The sequence below is a fragment of the Pocillopora verrucosa genome, chromosome 2 (genome assembly GCF_036669915.1).
Source record: "Pocillopora verrucosa isolate sample1 chromosome 2, ASM3666991v2, whole genome shotgun sequence".
NCBI classification, from domain to species: domain Eukaryota; kingdom Metazoa; phylum Cnidaria; class Anthozoa; order Scleractinia; family Pocilloporidae; genus Pocillopora; species Pocillopora verrucosa.
Window position 1 is genome coordinate 372810 of NC_089313.1, and position 21275 is coordinate 394084.

Here is a 21275-nt window from a genome sequence, read left to right on the forward strand (position 1 = left end):
GTTTTAGGTCGTTCCATGTTTTAGTACTTAAGTCATCGTCAGTCATCGTAAGTCAGCCGAGTAATTGTGACCAAAGGTTACAACGCCTCGAATTTGTTTCTTTTAACGGGTGAGTGAACTCATAGAAAACACGGTTCTCTCATTTACCTTAACAGATCAAAATTTGAATAATCCACCGCCCCGGAATGAGCCGCTCAAGCCTGTACGTACGTTTTCGGTTATTTCAGCAGAATGCACCAGCATCTTAAGTGCCGCTCCCGCTAAGAGCGGTCCTCTCGACTTCCCGTCGGAAAAAAGTTTTCTTTCATTTTTTGCCCATGAAAAGGGTTTAGGACACATGTTTCAAAAATAGTTTAGTTGTTCTCCAGTTCTCTTCTTTTGCGTCGCCACAAGCCAAAAATGATTTTTGGGCAGACCACCCCTGTGAACAGCGATCGAAAGTGTAATTTTCAAAGATTTTGTCCAACGCACAGCGACTTCAACAATGTAGCTCACGGAATTCTATCTTTCTACAAGTTACAAGGTGTATTCAGTTAGTTCACAGACGAAATATGGAAACTTCTGCTTAAGCAAGCGAACTCAGAAAGTATGTTTGGTTTCCAACAAGACGTGCGATGTTTGGGGTTAAAGTGGCTTCACGTTGGTGAAATGAGTTTTTCCAACCAACCCCGCAACCGCCGAACAATCAAAGAACTAAAGAACTTGATGTTATTTGTTTCCTTCGCGGAGTCTTAAAGCTTATTATGTAAGGAAGGTCTGTTTAGAATTTCGGGTAGAAGCATTTCAAGCAACAAAAGAAACATACACACTTTTATTTCATTGGTCTCAATCAGATTGGGACTTTCTTCTGATGAAAAACACTAAATAGATATTTGCATATTGATATAATTGGGAAAGAATTATTCAATTGGATGAAGCCGAGTACTTGGGTGAAACTAGCGATTTTTTAAAGTGTTTCACAACTGATCAACTCTCTCAAAGGAGGAACAGCTTTTTTAACCAAGGCACACAGTTATCGTTACGGTTAATCTTTTATCATCTTACTACAGATACAAAAAACCGGTGCTCCATTTTTGCACCAAATGGACTTTGGTTTATGGTTGCTAGAGCCGGAGTCAAAATCCGGCGACGTGCCTCCAAGTTAAAATTTTCCTCAGAGTCCGTTCAAAGAGCCATGCCAGTTTCAGATCTGAGTGCTCACCAGTGAATTAAATTTGTCAAATTCATGAACTCTTCCATCTTTTAGAACCAAAATCATCTCACAGTCTTTTAAAGTGTTCAAACGGTGAGCTATAGTGATAACAGTTGCGTCCTTCAGCTTTTCCCGTACAATGTCCCAAATCGTCTGCTCTGTGGCGGGGTCGACATGCGCAGTTGGCTCGTCCAATATAATAATCTTACTTCGCTGCAGCAGCACACGAGCCAAGCAAATCAACTGCCGCTCTCCTACACTGACATTAGCACCGTGTTCAAGCAATTCGTGATTAAGCTTTGCCTCAAGATTCTCTACAAAATCTTTTAGCTGCACGTCTTCTAAGGCCTGCCATAAGTCAGGATCTTCAAACTCCTCTAAAATGTCTAGATTTTTTCTCAGTGTTCCACTAAAAAGCACAGGAGTTTGACCAAGGACCGAAATACTCCGTCGGGATTGTCGGATGTTTATATCTTTTATTGAAATCTCGTCAATAATTATCTCTCCGTCAGCATCAGGAATGCGCATAAGAGCTGCCACTAACGATGATTTCCCAGCTCCCGTACGGCCAGCAACTCCGATCTTTGCTCCTCCTTTGATATTAAGATTTATTTCCTTCAGCACTTGAGGTCCTTCCGGATAATACGTCAATGATACATTTCTGAATGCAATACGTCCTTCACTTGGCCAATCTTTAGGGGGGTGTCGTTCTACTTTGTACCCAGGCTCACAGTTAAGTTTAGTATACGTCAGAACTCTTTCAACTGACGTCATGTAATTCTCCACTTCAGCGGCTTTTCTAACAGTATATTGAGTGATTACCATAGTTTGGATGACGTAAACAAGTGAAAGGCCAGCGAAAGCTGAAAAGATATTTGGACTGTCATTTTAAAAATTCTGAACCAAGTAAATGACCAATTAAGTAAAATTGATTTCACTATTAAGTTCCTATTATTGTTATTTCTGCTGTTGTTGTAAGTTTTATGATGCTCAGCCTTACTGCCGCTACCTTCTGACTGCCTTCTCAGTTTCTTTTTAAAGGACTATTAAGAGAGTGACCAATATCTGATTTCTCCTTACAATATCATCCCTGAATCAAGGAAATGATCACCAACTGAAGAGGCTCTTGACTGTGAAACAAATTCTCCTGGCCAGTTCCTAAGGAAATGTACAGAGAACAGTATAGAGAATATGCATACTTATGTTGGGGTGTGCAGAGTCTGTCTTGTTTTGTTTTTTAGTTACTTTTTTTCTTTTTTCTTCCTTCCTTTTTTTCTATAGTCAGCACCGGAGGGAAACTAACTATTTACTGTGACATACGTCAAGTAGTGTGCACTGCACGAAATGCTCCATTAAACAACAGGTTTTGTCGCCCAATGCCACTGTCTCACTAACACTATGCTGTAACCAAACTCGTGACTATACATATTCTCAGATAGCAAATGTAACAACAGGGTCATTGTAGAGCTCACCGGCATTTTGAGAGACCAGTACTGCGGCCAGAGCAACTGCACCAACTAACAGGGAAGCGAGACAATCCAAACGGACTCCTAACCATCTACCACTGGCCATCACCAAAATGTACGACTGATTATGAACATCTTGACATCTGCCGGGATTAAACGTTCACAAGGAAGAAAGTTAGCTTGATAATGATAACAATTTTATCTGGTGGCTGTACTCTGAAGCCGAGCCAGGGCGCATAAACTTAAGGGGGCAAGTTTCTAAATAAACTGTAGTGCTACGTTAGTGGGGGAGTATAACAGGGTAATTAAGCATTATCAACTGAGTTGATATCGTAAATTGGCCATCGTAAAGAGTTTTAAAGCTGACGATTCGAGCATTAGCCCTTCGTCAGTCGTTAGCCTTTCGCTCTGACGAAGGGCTAACGCTCGAAACGTCAGCTTTTAAACTCTTTACGGAGGTCAATTTACGTATAAACTTAAGATCGGTCTTTGGCCTATAAACATACCAAGGAAACAATGAAAAGGAAAAATTGTTACCTAGAACTTCCCGCATTGTGTAATTCACCCCACTTTCCCCAGGTCATTTCGATAATCATATAGTTTACCTGGGTCCACCTCTCTGATCCAGATAAAGGTTCGGGCCACAAATCCGCGTAAATTGTGTAGTCTTGTGTAAATTGGAATATTTGTTCCATTTGACATATTTCCTCGTGCATAATGAATCCCCAAACTATTTATACTCCAGTCATAAGAATTTTTTCTGAACGTTATGTTAAATTTGCACTTTTAGAAGTGTATTTTGTCGACAGTTGAGTAATGAAATTATGTAGATGAATTGTTTGGTGTTTTGTTTGTATGTGTGTATGAGTAGGTGTGTGGTGTTTGCTGGTTTGGTTGTTTGATTTGTATTTGTGTTTTTTTTAAATTTTTGTAAGACAGCATACACTTATCAAAATCACGCTTAAAAGAACTCCTCTGCCCTCCCCGAAAATCATACGATCCCCCCAAAAAATCCTCCCCCTCCCCCTCCCCCCACCACGCGATAAGTGTCAGTGTCACTGATCTACCTGTAAAATGTCTCCACAAAATCTGCCTGCCTTCCTCTGGTGCGAATCGTGACCAGTCCTACCAGAGTCTCCGAAAAATGAGAGAACATTGGGCTTCGGGATATCGACTCTAACCTTTTCAGCTCTCTGGCAGTCTTCAAGTAATACTTGGAAATATACACTACCATCATCGTCAGTGGAAAGGCAAGAAAGAAAAGCCAAGGATTTGTGGTAATCGATATCAGAATTAAGATGGATATCGACAAGAGATTCTGCACTGCTTCCAAGAATGTTTTGGGTAGCAGCTCATCCACGCAGCCGACATCACTAGCAAAGCGATTTAGGATTCTTCCCACGGGATTTGAATCAAAGAACAGAACAGGTGCTTGTAAAATAGCTAAAAGCATTTTATCGTGCAGACGTTCGGCGCACCTCAGACAAATCAGGAGGAAACCATAAGCTCGAACAACGGTAAATATAAGACACACGCTCACAAGACAGGCGTAAATAGAAAGATAAGTCTTGTTTTTCTGATCCTCTTGGTTTTGTTCTGTTAAAAACCAGAGCCAAAAGTCCGGAGCAACTATGGCGGCTGAAAAAAAAACAAACAAACAAAGATGCACAGTTGAGTTAGCAATTTTTTTTCCTCGTAAGGAAAGCTTTACCTAGGAATTGAGAGTGCTACAAGGTAAATTGTATTACAATATTCAATAAAGAAGAAAAAGGGAATGAAAAAAAGGTTATTTTTTTAACATTTAATGTTTTGGATCTAACTCTGAGAAAATGCTCAGTCTAGGTGCTAGTTTACCTTCAGAGATAAGAAATAAAACGCCCATTCCAATAATAATTAAGGGATGCACTCCACTTGTGAAGTAGTCCCAATAAAGCTTGGATGTAACCACTCCGATTGTGCGATCCTCCGGCACTATCTCCAAACTCTTGCCCGCATTGGGCAGGGGAAGTATTTCCTGACATTTGTCAATGTCATCGTGTTTCTCCTTAGTCTCCGACCCAACCGTCTCATATGGCTCAGTGTTGTTCTTCATAGATGTTTTAAAATGCGGGTCAACAATTGAGCTAATTATGCCTTGTTCTTGTAGCTCAATGAATCGTCCCTTCTCCAGCACACGGCCCCTGTTCAACACAATCACTTGGCCGGCATTTTCCATGTGCTGTTGATGGTGAGAGGATAAAAGAACAACTTTGTTACCCAGTAGATCTTTCATGCACTTTTCAAAGATATGTTGACCAACTTTGAAATCGACAGCACTCAGTGGATCATCCAATAGATAGAGATCTCCGTCAGCATAAACTGCGCGCGCTAAACTAATTCTCGCTTGTTGCCCTCCGCTCAGAACTTCACCGCGTTCTCCCACAATCGTTAGGTCGCCATCGGGAAACCGCTGGATGTCTTCCTTCAGAGCACAAGCCTCGATTATTCTTTCGTACTTGGATTCTTCGTAAGGCTGACCAAACAAAATGTTTTCTCTTATCGTTCCCGAGAACACCCAAGCAGACTGAGGCAAATAAACGACAGAACCCTGGTATTTAATTGTTCCACTCGCGTACGGTATTTCACCAGCAATCGCCGAGAGCAGAGTAGATTTTCCACTTCCTACTGGTCCGGTGATAACTGTTAAACTCTGTGGAGGTACGACTATGTCGATATCTTGGAGAATGAACTCGTCTTCACGAAGGTATTGCTTGCACGTCAAATTCGAAACACATAAAGTGGTGGGTATTGTGTTTTTTTCGTGATACGCATAGTAGGAACTGTCTCGGCTCATACTTTCAGCTTGGCTATCAGAGCAACAGATATTTGGTTTAGTTAAGCCACTTTCTGTTTGAAGTCTGTCTTTTTTACATTCATCACCAAATGAGGTCTCAGACAAATCATCCAAAAGAAGAAATTCTTCGATTCTTCCAAGCGAAACGAATGCGTCATATGTTCCCATAAAGCCAACGGGCAAGTCATAGAAGCAGCTATTTTTAAGTATTCGCATAAAGCAAAGGAGCATAAAAACATCAGGAGGTTTGAGGAGTTGTCCCGTTAACACCATGACAATTACTGAAACAAGAGTAGCCATTGGAACCACAGAGTAAATCAAAGCATCAATGGTTGACTTAATGGCTGTCTTCTTCGAAATGACACTGATTTCATGCCTGAAAATAAAATTTCATCCCATGTTATATGCGAATGCTCAGTGGAATGTCATACCTAAAAATCACAAATCAGAAGGGCTCACAAAATTTGTGGCTAATAAATTTTCAAATCTAGTGCAATCTCGCCGCAAACGATAGAAAAATATTTATGCAAAGTTTAATAATAAAAGTTTTTACATGAATTATTTATTGACGTATTTTTCAAATCAGTACACTGAAGAACTTTCCAATAAAGCCCCATGGGAAGTCATTCGTTTCAGCAGTCTACCCTTCCGTCGATAACAGCAAGATTGATTAATTTAAAGTTAGAATGAAATTCTACAAGCATCGACAGGAATATCTAACCTTGGACAATTCTATCAATAATAATGGTAAATGAACAGAGTGAAGTGCAATTTCGCCTGAAATCATACGCGTGATTCGAAAATCAAACAAGCACACAGCATGGTTTGAAATCAAAAGTACGATTTCAGACAAAAAGTGCACGACACGAAGTTCAATTACCACGTGCGTTTTTACATCCATTTTGAAATCGCAAAATTCAGTCGCTCAAATACAGGATTTTTTAGTCTCTACAAAAATTTTATTGATCTAGTGCCGACCTGGTTTGTAAAAAGTTGCAGAAGTTGTCTTTCAGTTTCTTGCAGCCTGATTGGATACTCTCACCGAGCCTTGAGATCTGATTGATTGGTTTTTTTTAGTAAACGTTCTCATTAGCTGGGGAAAAGATTTAGAGGAATAAATGGAGCGATTCGTTAACAAATGGTACCGATGAACGACAATCAGATAGCGAGGAACACCAACGATTTCAAAATGGATGAAAATGTTGTAATACTATAATTAATCTGCTTGCGATGGTATAATCTCGCATCAAACGTATGCTCGTGGAATAATTGTGAAATACCTACAGAACCACTTTCAGAATACCTCAATCAAAAATAAATTTACTTTCCATGGCTATGATTGCTAAACCGAGGGTTTCATCGGGGTTAGCCGTTAGCCGTGAAACAGCCAAATCATTTAACCGCTAGGTGTAAAAATTGACAAATTTTAACCGTTAGTTGTAAAAAATTAACCGTAAAAATCATTCCCATCTCCAACACCAATTTGGGTAAACCGTTAGTCTAATGGCCAAAATTTTAATCGTTTGCCGTAAAAGCCATCACCCCATCGAGACTCGAGATTTTTAGCCTCTGACTTCCTGAGTTGACATAAAATCAGGCCTTACCTTCGAGTATGCTTTATTTTTTCTCGGTATTCATCTTCCCACGCATGCGTTTTGATCGCGCGGATCCCGGACACAACTTGGTTCATCAAAGAAATGCGCTGATCGGACACGGCTGCCGTGCGTAGGCGCAGCTTAGCACTGAAATAGGACATGACCGCAAAGTACGGCAGTAGAAAAAGCATGAAGATAACTCCCACTACAGCCTGCCAGCTAATCAAATATGTGATAAGGAACATTGATCCCGCAGTGCTAAAGAATGCGAAAATGGTCAAGAAAAAAAACTTGATGGTCTCTTCCTCCATTCGCTTCACGTCATTGGATATCAGGTCAATTACGCGTCCAGCTGTGAATTTCAGTAACGTCTGCTTGCTGAGAAGAAGCGTCTGCAGATCATTAAGGACATCAAATTGACTCATACTGTTCGTTTGTTCGTTTGTTTGGAGCTAGTAACAAAGAGAGTAAGTGTTCTCTAAAATTTATGAGATTACGAGCAGTCACTGATTTTTGACTAAGTCCGTCGCCCCAGTGGAAATAATTTTTCTGACAAGTGAAGATACATTTGTTATGATTTCTAGTGAGATTGTTCACTTATACTTATACAACAATTAACTGACATCGTTAACCACACCGCTGACTGGAGAAATCGCGCTGTTTTGATTGTGGCGACCACGCACTATTTTGCCCCCACAATTTTCAGCTTTTTTCACAAAAACCAATTTGCCTCTTTCCTTGGTTCAGTGATATCGTTCCCTGGCTTCCAGAGGCCGCAACTGATAACAAGATTTTAAGTTCTGGAAATAGTAACTCCGGATCGGATGGGCAACTTTTTTCTTTTTTGAGTGTCTAACCCGGGCTGAAGAATTTTAGGAGTAACAGAAAAATGCCTTAGTACCATTAAGCTGAACCGTACTTACCTTGTGGTACACCAGACCTCTCAAGGCGCTGCTTATTCGAATCCCCAACACTTCTCCTTTATAGTCTTGATGATGCATTCCAAGACTGCCGATCAAAGCATTGAAACACAAAGCCAAAGCGCATGCATAGAGGGAAATAGAATGGCCTGTCTCAGTTGACATTAGTTTGGCAACAAGATACCCGAGAGGCAATGGAAAGAGAAGGCGAGATACTGTAAACAAACTATTTCCCAACAAAATAATGATGACATCTTCAACAGAGAGCATCTGAAACACGCTTTTCCACAACTTGGGTTTTTTCCCATTTTTTTTGCAGTGAACTTTCTTGTTTTCCCAGCTTTCTCGAAACTTCTCGGTGACAAAACAGGCCGAGTTCTCTTCTTGTAACGGTAAAAAGTCATCCTGATCTAAAGGTCTTTGACTGCCTGTCTTGAGGACGCCGTTCATCCAACGAAAGAAAAGAGCGGATGTAAAACTGACTTCTTCATCATCATCACTAGATATTTTGCTGTAACCGCCTCTTGGCATTTTCTCTTGAGGCCTACAAAACAACAAGGAAATAAATGCATTGATTACCCTAAAAGACTAAAACAAATTAAAATTTCCGTTTCAATACTCATGCAATCTACAGCTAAAAATCAATGCATCATTATGTCGGAATTTCAGTGGATCATCACATCAGTCATTTTTAGGACCTTGGGCTACTGAAGCCTGATTTAGAGGATGAACATTTTTCTCATTTGAAAATATGCAATTTAGAATTTGATTTTAATTTTGTGACATGTTTTTCACTTCACACCCATAGTTAGTTTCTTATACATATTTGACCCGCTCGCGCAGTTAGCAGATGCTTGAGTATGAGATGGAAACCCCCCGGGAGGGGGGTACATGGGTCATTTTTTGCTGGGTATGTGCAGCTGGCTTCTCAGAACCTCTGCCGTATTTTGGCCTATGTTGTGGCCAGTTATACACCTCATCTTTGTCCGCTTTTGGGCAAGACCGGAATGGAATGGGAGCCGTTTAGTAAATATTAAAATACGGTAACAACTCTTTTACCACGAATCTTCCTGCTGGTGAATCCTTACTTGACATAATTTCTTACGCCTTAAATCTCAAAAATGTGTAACCCCATTCTAGTAACTCTACTGAAAATAGCTGAAAATGCAACGCCATAAAAGTCATTGCAGTCGTGAAAATGCAACCCTATCCAGCGGCACATTGTTAGCCTCCAAGAATTTTAACCCTTACACCCCCCCCCCTCTGAATTAATATTCATGATATTCAAGTGTTAGAAATGGCAAAGATTGATGAAGCAAAATGTCGCACATAATCACTCCAGGTTGACGATAACCTTTCTACCTTGTACTGCTTATACCGTGATTACAGCACTCCCACGTACGTAAAGTTCTTGTAACCTATGGGAAACACACGCATGTTACACCAAAAGACCCACGTGCAGCAGAAGAGGCCGATATGTCTAAACTACTTGTCTAACTCTCCGTTCCAAGGAGGCGTAACAGATTACTCGAAATTTCTCTTAGTTTTGAACTTCCCTTTTGTTTCTCAGTACACCCATATACTTGTATTTTTTTTACACGGATGCGATAGAAATTAATTGGAAGACCGTCAAGTGATCAAAACAACACCGGCCAAATTATGGTCACGTGCTCGGTAACGACTTGTAGAAACCGATCATATATCATTTTTATTATCAAAACAGTCGCGTTTGCATAGAAAAACAATGAAACGAAACGACCATAACGAAAAGACCGAAATTAGCGTAGCTGCCGAAACGTTCGATGCAGTAAACTGACACTTTTTTTTATGTCCTGGGTACATGTTTCCGTAGGAATTTCCATGTCCACAGCTTGCTCTGTCACTCACAAACTCTTCGTGATTCTCGCTGCTCCTCGTTATGTTTAGCGCATGGACTCTTCGAAGACCCTTCAGATTTGGTCTCTAATTTGATCATAGCGCTAATCTGGAACCTTCGAAACTGCCGTGTAAAGACAATAAACATCGCAACGATCGATGCAATCACAATGGCACCAGGACTTCGGACTTCTCTGGAAGGATAGATCTCGAGTTCGGAGCCGACTAATTACGACTAATTACGAGGAGTCCACGCCAATTTACACATCCCAAAGTACCTACAACAACTCGTTTCTACGCTATCGCGTTTCCACGAGTCAAAAGGAAAATGAAAGACGTTCATTTTAAAGGAGAAAAAATCCTAGAGTTTTTAGGTGTACGAAAAATATTGTACAACTGGTTAGATTTGTTTCAATTTTGCTGTGTTTGAATTTAAGCATTATCTCATCGGGCTCCATACAAGAATCTTCATTCTCTAGAATATTGAGAAGAGCTCGAAAGCTTAAAAGCTTTGCCTACACATATTTATTCATTTTTCATTTTTTTTTTATACCTGAACTGTTGTTACATTTATACACCCTGGTGCTTACCCACAGTAAAATGTCTCGCGAAAGAACACAACACAATGACCTTGATAGTTTGGCCACCATGTCCCTGCTAGTTTTATCGGAATCAGTATAATTCCAAGTATAAAGAGGTCTTTTAACAAAACGATAAAGAAGACAAGCTTACCTAGACAAGTTTAATTTTGTAGACTTCACTTTGCGCTTTGTAAAGAAAGCTTTCTGAAATCCTCATTAAGTTCATCTAAAACCACATAAAACCACCTACAACCACCTGCAACCATCTACAACCACCTACAACCACCTCAAAAACATCTACAGCCACTCTAAAACTATCTAAAACCATCTAGAAAAAGGCATAAATGTCTAAAATAAGGCGAAACGATAACATGTCACATACATGAAATACGAGAATCGAACGAAACCTGCACCTCCCCTTGAAATCTTACTCTCCCTGGTCCCACGTATAATCAACCATCTCACGAAATGAAATGCAAGAGCATGCCAATGATATTTTTTATATTCGCAGAGTATAATATTCTTTAGTTTTTTTTTCCAGAAGACACAGCAACGAATCCTACAATCTGATTGGTTCTTTACATGGTCCGTATTTTCTTACCTCTGCCCACGGGCAACGGTAACACTTGTAGTGTGACCTTCAAGAATGTTCTAGAAGCAGCTGTCTCATGCTGAGTCATCCCTGAATCAATATATAAATAGTATCTGTTGTAATGTAACTTGATGTAGCGAGTAGTTTCGTTGCTGGTTTAGCCCGACAGATATCAATAAAGGTGTATGCTGCAGAATACCAGACGTCCACACCTCAATGCTCTCGTGAGTCGCCGAGTACATCCCTACTTTCGTTGCCATTTTTCATACATATATCTCGTTTTTCCGGCTGAGCAGTAATTTTAAGCATAGAAATCGGTCACTAGCTACCTCAATTCGATAAATAACTTATTAATCCTCTCTTTTCTCTCTCTCAAATCACTTTCATTCATTTAATATCTGAATTTTCTCAAACAATTTGAGAAAGGGCCAGCGAGGTTTTAATTTCAGTTCTACAACAAATATACGCTCTCGGTGAGTCTTTCCAAGTCCGTTCAATTTGTACCGTAAATTACACAACAGAAACCGAAGGAATTCAACGAAAAGGCCGCATTAAATCCCCTTGTGTCTCTTTGGAGTGTATCATTTGAATGTAGTTTTTGGGGAGGAAAGACCAGATTTACACACGCCATTGCAGCAAACAAACGAGCAAATTCTCAAAATTTCAAAGTAAAAAAAATTTGAATTTACTTTCCTCGCCGTTTGCTTAATGAACAGAGGTAAATTTTCGTACATGAATCAATCGTCGATGAGAGTGAATAATACTTTCTGTTAGATCATTGACTGTTTTTGAAGAAAACATTGTCGTGGCAGTCCTTGCCAAACTAGGCCTCGGGCAGCATTTTCAAGACCGAGGTCACAGTTTTTCACCATACGAACCTCCCAGCCGTCAACATATATTTATAATAAGAGGTTTTTAATGTCAAACTAACATGAAAAGAAAAACTTAGTATAAACAATGATTTTTCCTTTTCGGGGCACTCTTTGTGGAATCAAGTTAGTAACAAATATATCAGCGTGCACGTTACTGAGTGGAATAAATTTGGGTAACGGTGCATAACCGGAAGCTAAGTACATACATAAAATTCATGCAGGATGGAATCATTACATTTCCGGCCGTTCACACGAGTACGGTGGTTTGTTGATGAAACTGAGAGTCTTTCCTTCAACTTAGTATTTTGCATCTCTGAGAAATAAAACACTTTTATCGTTCATAATCTTTTAGATGTTTTGAAGCAGAAAGTATTTACCTCAAGATAAACAATTTCTGGGAAACATTCGATCTCCTTTTACAGCTCCTTTGTTAGTGACGTTTTACTTCATTAGAGGGTAGCAACGGCGAGCGTCATTCGTGAATTTATTGGTAACCAGCGTCAGACGTGATTTGCCTCCTGAAATAGACGTGACCCGTGAATTTTTTTCTTTCATTTCGTAGAAATGTCAAGATTTCCCTGAAACCTTGTGCACAAGAAGAGAGATTTGAAATTTTCCCTTTTAAAAACATGCCGTGTGAATTTTTCAAAAACTCGTGAGTGAAACGGGATTAGGAACCCCACCCCTCCCCCCTTTTGCTACCGTCTAATTGCCCCTTGACCTTGAGCGGCCACCAAGAACTAAACCTTAAAGACAGTTAGCAGTGTTCCTTTTCTCAAAGAAAGTTCGGTAAATGGAATGCAAAGACCGCTTACCAATGTGTTCCCACATACACTTTAGTAATCTTTAAGAAGATTAACTAAAGAAATATTTGTCTTAAACAACATTTTGGTTTTTCTCTTCCCCACCCCCTCCCCCCCTTCCCCCATCTTCTGTTCTGACGGAAGTGATCGTCGGTCCCTCGTCCCTGAAAAACATTGTTTCTTTTGTCAATCTGGAATCTTTAATCACTCCCTTAAGAAGGTAGATCAAATAAAATTTAAAAAAAGAAAGAGTCATTTTAAATAACACTTTAAATTTTTTTTCTTGAAACTGGAGGCTAAAAAGAACAGTTTATAAGACGTTTTTCCGACAAGGACTCGTTTTAAAATTGTTTGTACCAGACAAAAATACAACAAAATACTCCTTAGTTTCTCTTGTTTCTCGAGTACGTGATTCTGTTCATAAAATTGAGGAAAACAAACTTACATTTACCTATACTATGTTTACACAGCATTGTAATCGTGGGAAACAAGCACTTGGTTATCAAGGACATGTTGATATCAGCGTCAAGTTTTTCTTTGCGTTTATTGACACTTACTACCCTCATCGGCAAAACGCGATTCCACGATTTTGGATTTTTTTTCCAATTTTTTGTAACGACTCGCAGATATGATTTGAGGTTGCGACACACACACGCTTAGATAACAGAAGTCGTGTCATCTATTTAAATCATAATTTTGTCATATTTGAAAGAAATTCACAAAGAATATGAAAAAACTGTGGAACTTAGACATATTTTACAACATTTCGACACGTCGTAGCCCCTCCGCAACACATTTTTCGATGACAAAAGTCGTACATGATTTATAAAAGAAGAAATCGGCGCAGACAGGCCAAATCGTAGTACAAAAAGCTGGTGAGTAAACAAGTTCTGTGATTTCGTGATTCCGAAGCACGAATGCAAAATATTTTTGGAGATATTTATACTTTTTCCGATCATTACGGTAACAGTTCTGGCCCAGGTGTGAATGACGAAAGTGCCTGTTCCTGATCCCTGAGTTTTTCAATATCCAATGTGAAGAAGAATCGCTCTGTTTTCACGGCGGCATACGATTATTGATAACAACTGACAGGAAATCCTCAAACTATTTCGACATGAATCGAACCTACATTGTTATGGTAAACATTTACTACTTAACATTACCATAGTTCATCAACAAACAACTATCTACTTGATTACTTAAGGTGACAGTATCTAGATCTTCATATTTCCTCTCTAATTGTATATTTTGCTTGTTTCGGGAACTTGTTTAAACAAGTGTCAAATCTATAAAATGGTGCAAACAAACATGTGAAATGGCACCTGTTTTATTGACAAGAGCTGACTATATAGCTGCCGTTAAGTTTGATCTGTTCATTTGAAAACAGAGCGTAGTTGAATTCCTAGGAGATCACAATGCTGGCCATAGTAATGATTTTGTCTTTGATCCAAGCATCTTTAGGAAGAGGTATACCCATCCTGAGTGATATACCAGGTATAATGTTATATCTAAGCATCTTAGCTACTACAAGTTTATTCGGAATGATTCTTCTCTAACTTATCGTATCAAAATGCGAGGGTTGAAATTCCAAAGTAAGAATCTTGATTGTTGGGTGATTTAGCTAAAATTTCGTCGATCTAGTGGTTAAGAAGATGAAAAAACTACAGATATTATGAAGATCATCATGATTGACTTCTTCCTTTGATCAAGATCTAGAGGTTGACTTTTTGAGCATCAAACTGACAAGTTAAAATTCTGGAGAACTTGCGTTCGCCAAAACATTATTCCTGGAGATGCTTCATTGATAAAGGGTAATTTAGTATTATCAACTGAGTTGATAACGTAAATTGGCAACCGTCACTCTCCCACCGACGCAGCACGACATTTTCTTTAGAAACCTTAGCCCCTTCATTGAAACAGGTTGGATACAGTGTCAACCCAGGCAGAATATATATTTGTTTTTTTCAATGTCACTAAAGAAACTATCGTTGATCCCTAATGCACACGGAGAAAAATCTTAAGAGTGTTGTGACTACAATAGGAATAATCAAGACAACATACAAGTAAAATTATCATTTTTCCTGTGCAATACAGTCTTTTTTCACTCGGAAGTCTTACTGCGTTTACTGATAAGTTTGAAACTTGTGCGACGCAACTTCCTGCATAGAAACCTTTCATTTGGAAGATGTCATTTATTTACCATACTAAGCCTGCCATTTACTTTATTATCTAAACATCTAAAAGAACACTTCGCAATATTTATTTATGTTATCAATTTTCAGATTTGAATCAAAGGGCGGAGTAAAAAAGATACACATATATCATATTTTATTATGAGTTCTCCATTAAGTTATAGCACTTTCACATTCTCAGATAAATTTCCTTTTCGTGAATCTATGAGTTGAAAATAAAAAAGTTTGTTCAAAATTCATCGCACCTTTTACAAGAAAAAGTATGCGCATTTTGATTCGTGAATTTTCTTACACCATCATGAAATTCTTCCTCATAGAGCTACCATTGGAGCGTTTTTCGTTCAAAATATTTCAAATCAAGAGGAAAATTTATTTTACCAATAATCATCGCGTTCTGCTTGTGAAAAGAAAATCTTAAGTTACGAGGATTGTGTTTAGATTCTAGACTTGTTCTTGTTTTTACCATCATCCCTGAATATCGACCGGTTTTAATTAATTTTACATCGTCGAACTCGTAATTCCTTGCTTCGGAGTTTTCACCTCTTCAAGGTCAAGTAACTCAGTTTTTTGATAGAGTAATACACCTGCTGAAAACTGCTCTCTTCAATACTTTCTTACAGGTGACAACAGACCTCAACTGGATGATTCAGATCTAACAGCTCTAGAAATAATCGACGTAATTAATCAAGGTTTGTGGTTTAAATTGCTTAAAAACCGCTGCCAAAACCGAAAAAAATTATAGCATTCTTTAAACGAATCATGTATTCCTTAGCTTCCTTTGGATCTGTTGTTTTCTTTAAAGCAAGTGATCTCTTCCTGTGAAGAACCCCGCAAGAAGGGTGTTATAAGATGATATTCGACATTTCCTCTGGCGGAAGTTAAAAAAAAAGGCTCAGGTCTCAGCCCAGGCGGGATGTATATGCCCTGAAGCAAGATACTTGATTCATAAAGATTCCCTTTCCACTCACAAGTAGAAGTGGGTTACAGCGATTCGATCGACTTTGTTAACTTTGATTGACCAACTCAGTACCAGGTCTCTCAGGGAGCAAGTTGTTCGTGCGCCATCGATCTTTGTTGTAGCGCTAGATACAGCGTCCAGAAAAGCTTCGCAATGTTTTTTTAAAAGTATATGTTTGCAAAGCATATCTCGTTGCATGTGTTTTGCTGACGGGGGGGAGAAGCAAACTCTAAGATTGCTTCATGCTACAGAATACAGAAATCAAGATTAGTTTCGGCATTGAGGGTTACTCAAGCACTAGTCACTATTTATCGTCGGAGAGGAGGGGTGAAGGACTTTTGGGGAAACGCGTGGTTTTCAGGGGAACAGATGGAAGGATCAGTCTTCGGCAACGGAGTATCAAATATGGACAAAAGAAAATTGACTGTGAATGAACTGTCAATGAGGGGTGGGACAGCGGGGGGGGGGGGTGGGGCAGCGGGGGGAAGAGATCATAAGAACATTACAGAGCCTTGTGGGGAGATCAGCAAATTTTATCGTGGCACAACAAAAATCATGTGACCCTAACCCTAAGCTAACCCCCCCCCCCCCCCCCAGGCGACATAATGATCTGTCCCTTAGCTCGAAAACCGAGATCATCTAACGATACAACTGCTTACATGTTTATTTATTAACTTGTTCATTTTTGTTTTTGCTACAGAAGTGGATATTGAACCGGGTCTTTTTGAAGGTGACATAGTGCTGTCTCCCAATCCGGACGAATCAAGTTCGAATGACCAGGAAAGGGAAAAGAGAAATGCTCAACGGTTGAGAAGATATATCTGGACGGCAAAGATTGTTCCTTATCAAATCTCGGATATACTCAGTGAGATGTTTCCTGCTTTAAGTTTTCTCGTGTTACTATAATTAGGGAGAGGACGAAGGGTTTATTTGCGACACACTGTACCAGAGAAGTGACATTCATGCTCTTTATAAAAATTTTAAGTATGGAAGTTCAGTTTGCTATACGATGATTTCAGTTCGCAGGTTTTGCTTACCGATAAATTTGGGCACTTTCTTCTTTTAATTTGAGAAATTATTTTGAAACATTTCCATTTGTTTGAAAAAATAATCAAACCAAGAAAAAACTGCCCCATAAAGTACCGTACAATTTGATTTAGGAAAATATTATTTTCTTTCAGAGCAAGAGGGATATGAACAGACTATCCAAGAGGCCATTAACCAGTTTACGCAACACACATGCGTGAAATGGAAACCACGAGAAAATGAGGAGAGATGGGTAACTTTTGAGAAACAATCAGGGTAAGGAAATGGGTTGTAGTAAGGCTAAGGTTAGTATCTCCTTTAAAATACCCTTGAAGAAACAGAGTTAGAAACAGAAAAAGCCTTGGCGTTTCATCAGTGAAAAAAAATGTGTTTCTGGTGGAGAGAAAATCTTGCATTTTGAGATGTTTATTTCTTATCTCGTGTCCAGGTCCTTCTCAAGCAACATTGTGTTGTAGTCTAAAAACATTTAGCTGTAGGGGATCTGGGTACAAGGTTTGTGTTTGATTTGTTTTCTTCGACTCTTTTCTGTTCCCCTGCAGATGTTTTTCATCAGTTGGAATGAAGTACTGGGTAACTGGTTCACAAACAATCTCTTTAGGGAGGGGCTGCAACCATCGAGGGGTTGCCATGCACGAGATGATGCACGCCATCGGCTTTTGGCACGAACAGTCCCGCTATGACCGTGACCAGTATGTGGAAATTATGTGGGAGAATATTGAGCCTGGTAACTAAATGTGATTCATGCCTATCCCGGATATAGTTACCTCAGAATAAGCTTAACTAAGTTTTTCATATTCAGCGCTTTTCTAAGGGCCCATCCATATGGTTTGTAGTACTCAAGACAACCCAGAGTTACCCTGGCTGAGCTAACTTATTTCAGCTCAGGAGGGAGAGTCGTCTCACCTCGGCATGTAGGGATACCCTGTTAGTTAGGAAAACTTTTTTCATACAAAAACTTTAGCTCGCCTACCCGAGACGAGACGGCTCAGATTGTCTCCAGAGCCCGTGTGTTTAAGGTCGGCGGAGATCATTTACCTAGCTGTCGCGAGAGAGGGGGTGTCACGAGAGAGGGGCTGTCGCGAGAGAGGGGCTGTCGCGAGAGAGGGACTCTCGCGAAAGAGAGATTGCCGAGTGAATGTGTGAAATGTGAAATGTGCGCTCTGTAGAAGTTGTTTCGGGTGGGAGGGTTGTCTCGGGTGCTCGATACCATGTAAGTAGGGTCCAAGTCGAAGACTATAAAAATGTTTATTAGTTTTGTTCTAAGGAAAGCAAGCCGGTAAGAGGTCTGCGAAGAGTCTGGCTCTAACAATTTATGCTTGGAGACTAAAATTGGAAAGAATTTGTTTTTGAAGGACAGGATGTTATTCCGATTGTCTGTCGTTGTTGTTTTTGTTTTTTATACAGGAAAAGAACACAATTTCGACAAATATAATAATGAGCGGATCGATTATTTAAATGAAGTTTACGACACGGGTAGCATCATGCATTATGGGAAAACCAGCTTTTCCATAAATGGTCAGCCAACAATACAAGCAATTGGTGATCCAAATACGGAATTGGGTCAGCGAGATAGGTTCAGTAAAACTGATATCGCTCAGATAAATGCGCTCTATGATTGCTCAGGTAAGCGACTTCTCTGTATGATTAAAGAAGTAAATTTCAGGTTAAAAAGAAATGGAATCGAATAAAGCCCGAAGACGTTTCCACAGTTGATGGGAACTAAAAATTATAGAGATTTAAGATTTTCTTTGAACTGATTCCGCTTCATACAGCACTCAAAGCATGAGACAATTATTCTTTCCCAGGCCCCAGCAACGGTTGGAGTTCGTGGACAGACTTTGGTCCGTGCAACGGTCAGTGCAGACACACACGTCAGCGGTTTTGCGCATCACATGATTTAAACAACTGTCCCGGTGCAGATTCCTACGGAATACAATCACAGACGGAACAATGCAGCGACGAAAAATGTTATGGTAAGGACACCAACAATATAAACACCAAAAATTTAAAGGTTATATCAATTTTTATCTGGCAGTTTGTGAACCCTGAGTGAGTCCAACTTTTTAAGCCTTTGATTCAGAAGTGTTCCATCTCAAAGACAGGTCTAATACCCTCTCTCCAAATAATTCAATGAAAAGGGAACAGGCAGTATGTCTTTCTTCAAATCACTTTTCAGCTCCGATCGATGGGCACTGGGGAAAGTGGTCATCATGGTCCTCCTGTAGTGTGTCATGTGACGAGGGAACATACACCAGGACGAGGCAGTGCAATGAGCCTCAACCAAAAAATGGCGGGAAAGATTGTGATGGAGATGATGAGCAAGTCGGAGAGTGTGTAATGCGAGGCTGTCATTTGGGTAAGAAATAAAGAGCTTTTCAGGCTCCTTCGTCGAGAGGCGCGACCAAAAAATATCAAACCTGCCGTCTGTCTCTTCTTCTTTTCCCTCATTGAGCTTGTCAGTGATCCTATTTTACAATTGTTTTAGAGAAGCTTTCAATTGCACGTCGTAAAACTAAAACCTTGTAAAGCGGAAAAACGCTTCAGACCAAGTCGTGATTGATTACAGTTTTGTACCTGATTGGTCGAGAGGATGGCGTGAGTTTACAGAATTAATCACAGAACAGAGTTTAGATGAGGTCACGTTGCATAAGATACGACAGATATGTTCACTTGGCTCATAACTTTCTACTATCCGACAAGCCTCAGGAGCATAACTATCCTATTAACACCCACGGATATATCTCAAAATCTGTAACAAAACGAAATCCTACCATATTTGTGGTCCACAGTCTATGAGCTGAGATACCACGACCTGAAAACCAATTAGAACTAAGAGATTGTAATATACCATGAGTTTTTTTATATACAATGTTATAGAAAGTTTTCAGCCAGGAGAGGTATTTCCACTGCTTCCCAAACGAAACTATGCTTGAGTGAACGAATTTCTTAAGGACACTTTGAAGCCAATTGTTAATTGAGATCTCCCAGAATCCTGTAATCCATTCTCAGTTCTCTTCTATTTCAGGTCCTTACGACTGTGAGTTTGAGATGGGTGGACTGTGTCACTGGACTTTTTGTGATACAAACAAATATCCCAGATGGTATCGTCATGATGGACCAACCGGAAGTTCAGGGACTGGACCCGCTGGCGACCACACTTCCGGTTCAGGCAAGGCTCGTAACCATTTGGAACTAACTAGGCCGCTTTCTTTTGTTACCTTATACTGTTTTCATGTCTTATCAGATGAATTTTATCAAAATTTAAATTCAAACGACTTTTCCCTGTTGCACAAGTAAACTCAGGTTCATGCCTTATTCAAATAAACGATTAACTGACAGGCTGATAGACTGATTGACTGCCTGACCGACTGACTAAGCTCAGAGATCAACCGACCTACTGTCTGTTTGACTAGTTGACTGGCTGACTTACCCAGCAGAGGGTAAATACTGACATTTACGTGTGTTCTCTTTGCATTTTGTTAAGGAAACTATATATATTTTGAGTCGTCTTCGCCTGCCCAAACCGGAGGCACGAATTGCTTTTACAGTCAACTCTTTTCAGCCGGATCTTGTCAACAACTCACATTCTGGTATCACATGCTGGGTTCTGGAATAGGAAAGCTCTCTGTTCTAGTAAAGAATAATGACGGCTCTGACCAAAGAATTGTCTGGGAAAAGTCTGGCGAACAGGGAAATGAATGGAAACAAGCCAGTGTCGAGGTCACCAGTTCTGTGTCATATCAGGTACATACCATGAATACCGTATTTCCTCGAATAAGCACCCACGCTGTAATAGCGCCCTCCCCCGAATTAGCGCCCCACCCCTCTTCCCTCATTGTGTTTAATAGTAGGGATTTAAGGGAAAGCTATTTGATCTGTTTTTTTTTCAAATTATGAAGCTTCAATTAAAGCGGAATCATTACAGGAGATTAATAAGCGCCCCCCCCCCCCCCCATTTAGCGACCCTCCTTTTAGCCTAAATTCTAATTAAGCACCCGAGCACTTATCCGAGGTAATATGGTAATTTTCATCGTTCGTATAGGTAATCATATGATTTCGAGTGCAATTTGGAATAAATAAGCACGAGTAAATTTTTTCAAGCACTAACAAAATTGCACGAGTTTTACAAGTGCTTATTTATTCCAAATTGCACGAGAAAACTCATGCGATTACGTATTAATAATATACATGAAAAATACGATATAGCTTTTCATAACTATGCAGAAGCAAAGCGCGCGCATCAGGTGCAAAAGTAACTTATTCAAACCCGCAAGTGACATTGTACGTTCGGTCAAAACAACCGCGTGCGATCAAAACAAGAAGATACAATTATATTTTCACGTCTTTAA

General features: G+C 39.7%; 2 protein-coding genes across 2 annotated transcripts in view; one reads left to right on the top strand and one right to left on the bottom strand.

The window, feature by feature from the left end:
• Positions 1 to 102: 102 nt before the first annotated feature.
• LOC131782589 (ATP-binding cassette sub-family C member 4-like) lies at positions 103 to 8537 on the bottom strand. Its single transcript, XM_066162703.1, has 8 exons — positions 8010 to 8537; positions 7096 to 7478; positions 5595 to 5867; positions 4513 to 5555; positions 3726 to 4296; positions 2665 to 2801; positions 1202 to 2055; positions 103 to 147 (listed from the first exon to the last, which is right to left on the bottom strand). Exons 1-8 carry the CDS (start codon positions 8535 to 8537, stop codon positions 103 to 105), a joined length of 3834 nt encoding a protein of 1277 aa, XP_066018800.1.
• A 5562-nt stretch (positions 8538 to 14099) lies between these two features.
• Positions 14100 to 21275, top strand: part of LOC131782546 (MAM and LDL-receptor class A domain-containing protein 1) — a 9296-nt gene continuing 2120 nt past the window's right edge. The window contains exons 1-10 of the mRNA XM_059099288.2: positions 14100 to 14223; positions 15542 to 15610; positions 16580 to 16744; positions 17061 to 17181; positions 17466 to 17650; positions 18331 to 18549; positions 18732 to 18899; positions 19103 to 19282; positions 19952 to 20095; positions 20411 to 20670. Coding sequence (XP_058955271.2) covers positions 14145 to 14223; positions 15542 to 15610; positions 16580 to 16744; positions 17061 to 17181; positions 17466 to 17650; positions 18331 to 18549; positions 18732 to 18899; positions 19103 to 19282; positions 19952 to 20095; positions 20411 to 20670 — 1590 coding nt within the window. The 5' untranslated portion in view covers positions 14100 to 14144. The remainder of the gene's footprint in view (positions 14224 to 15541; positions 15611 to 16579; positions 16745 to 17060; positions 17182 to 17465; positions 17651 to 18330; positions 18550 to 18731; positions 18900 to 19102; positions 19283 to 19951; positions 20096 to 20410; positions 20671 to 21275) is intronic.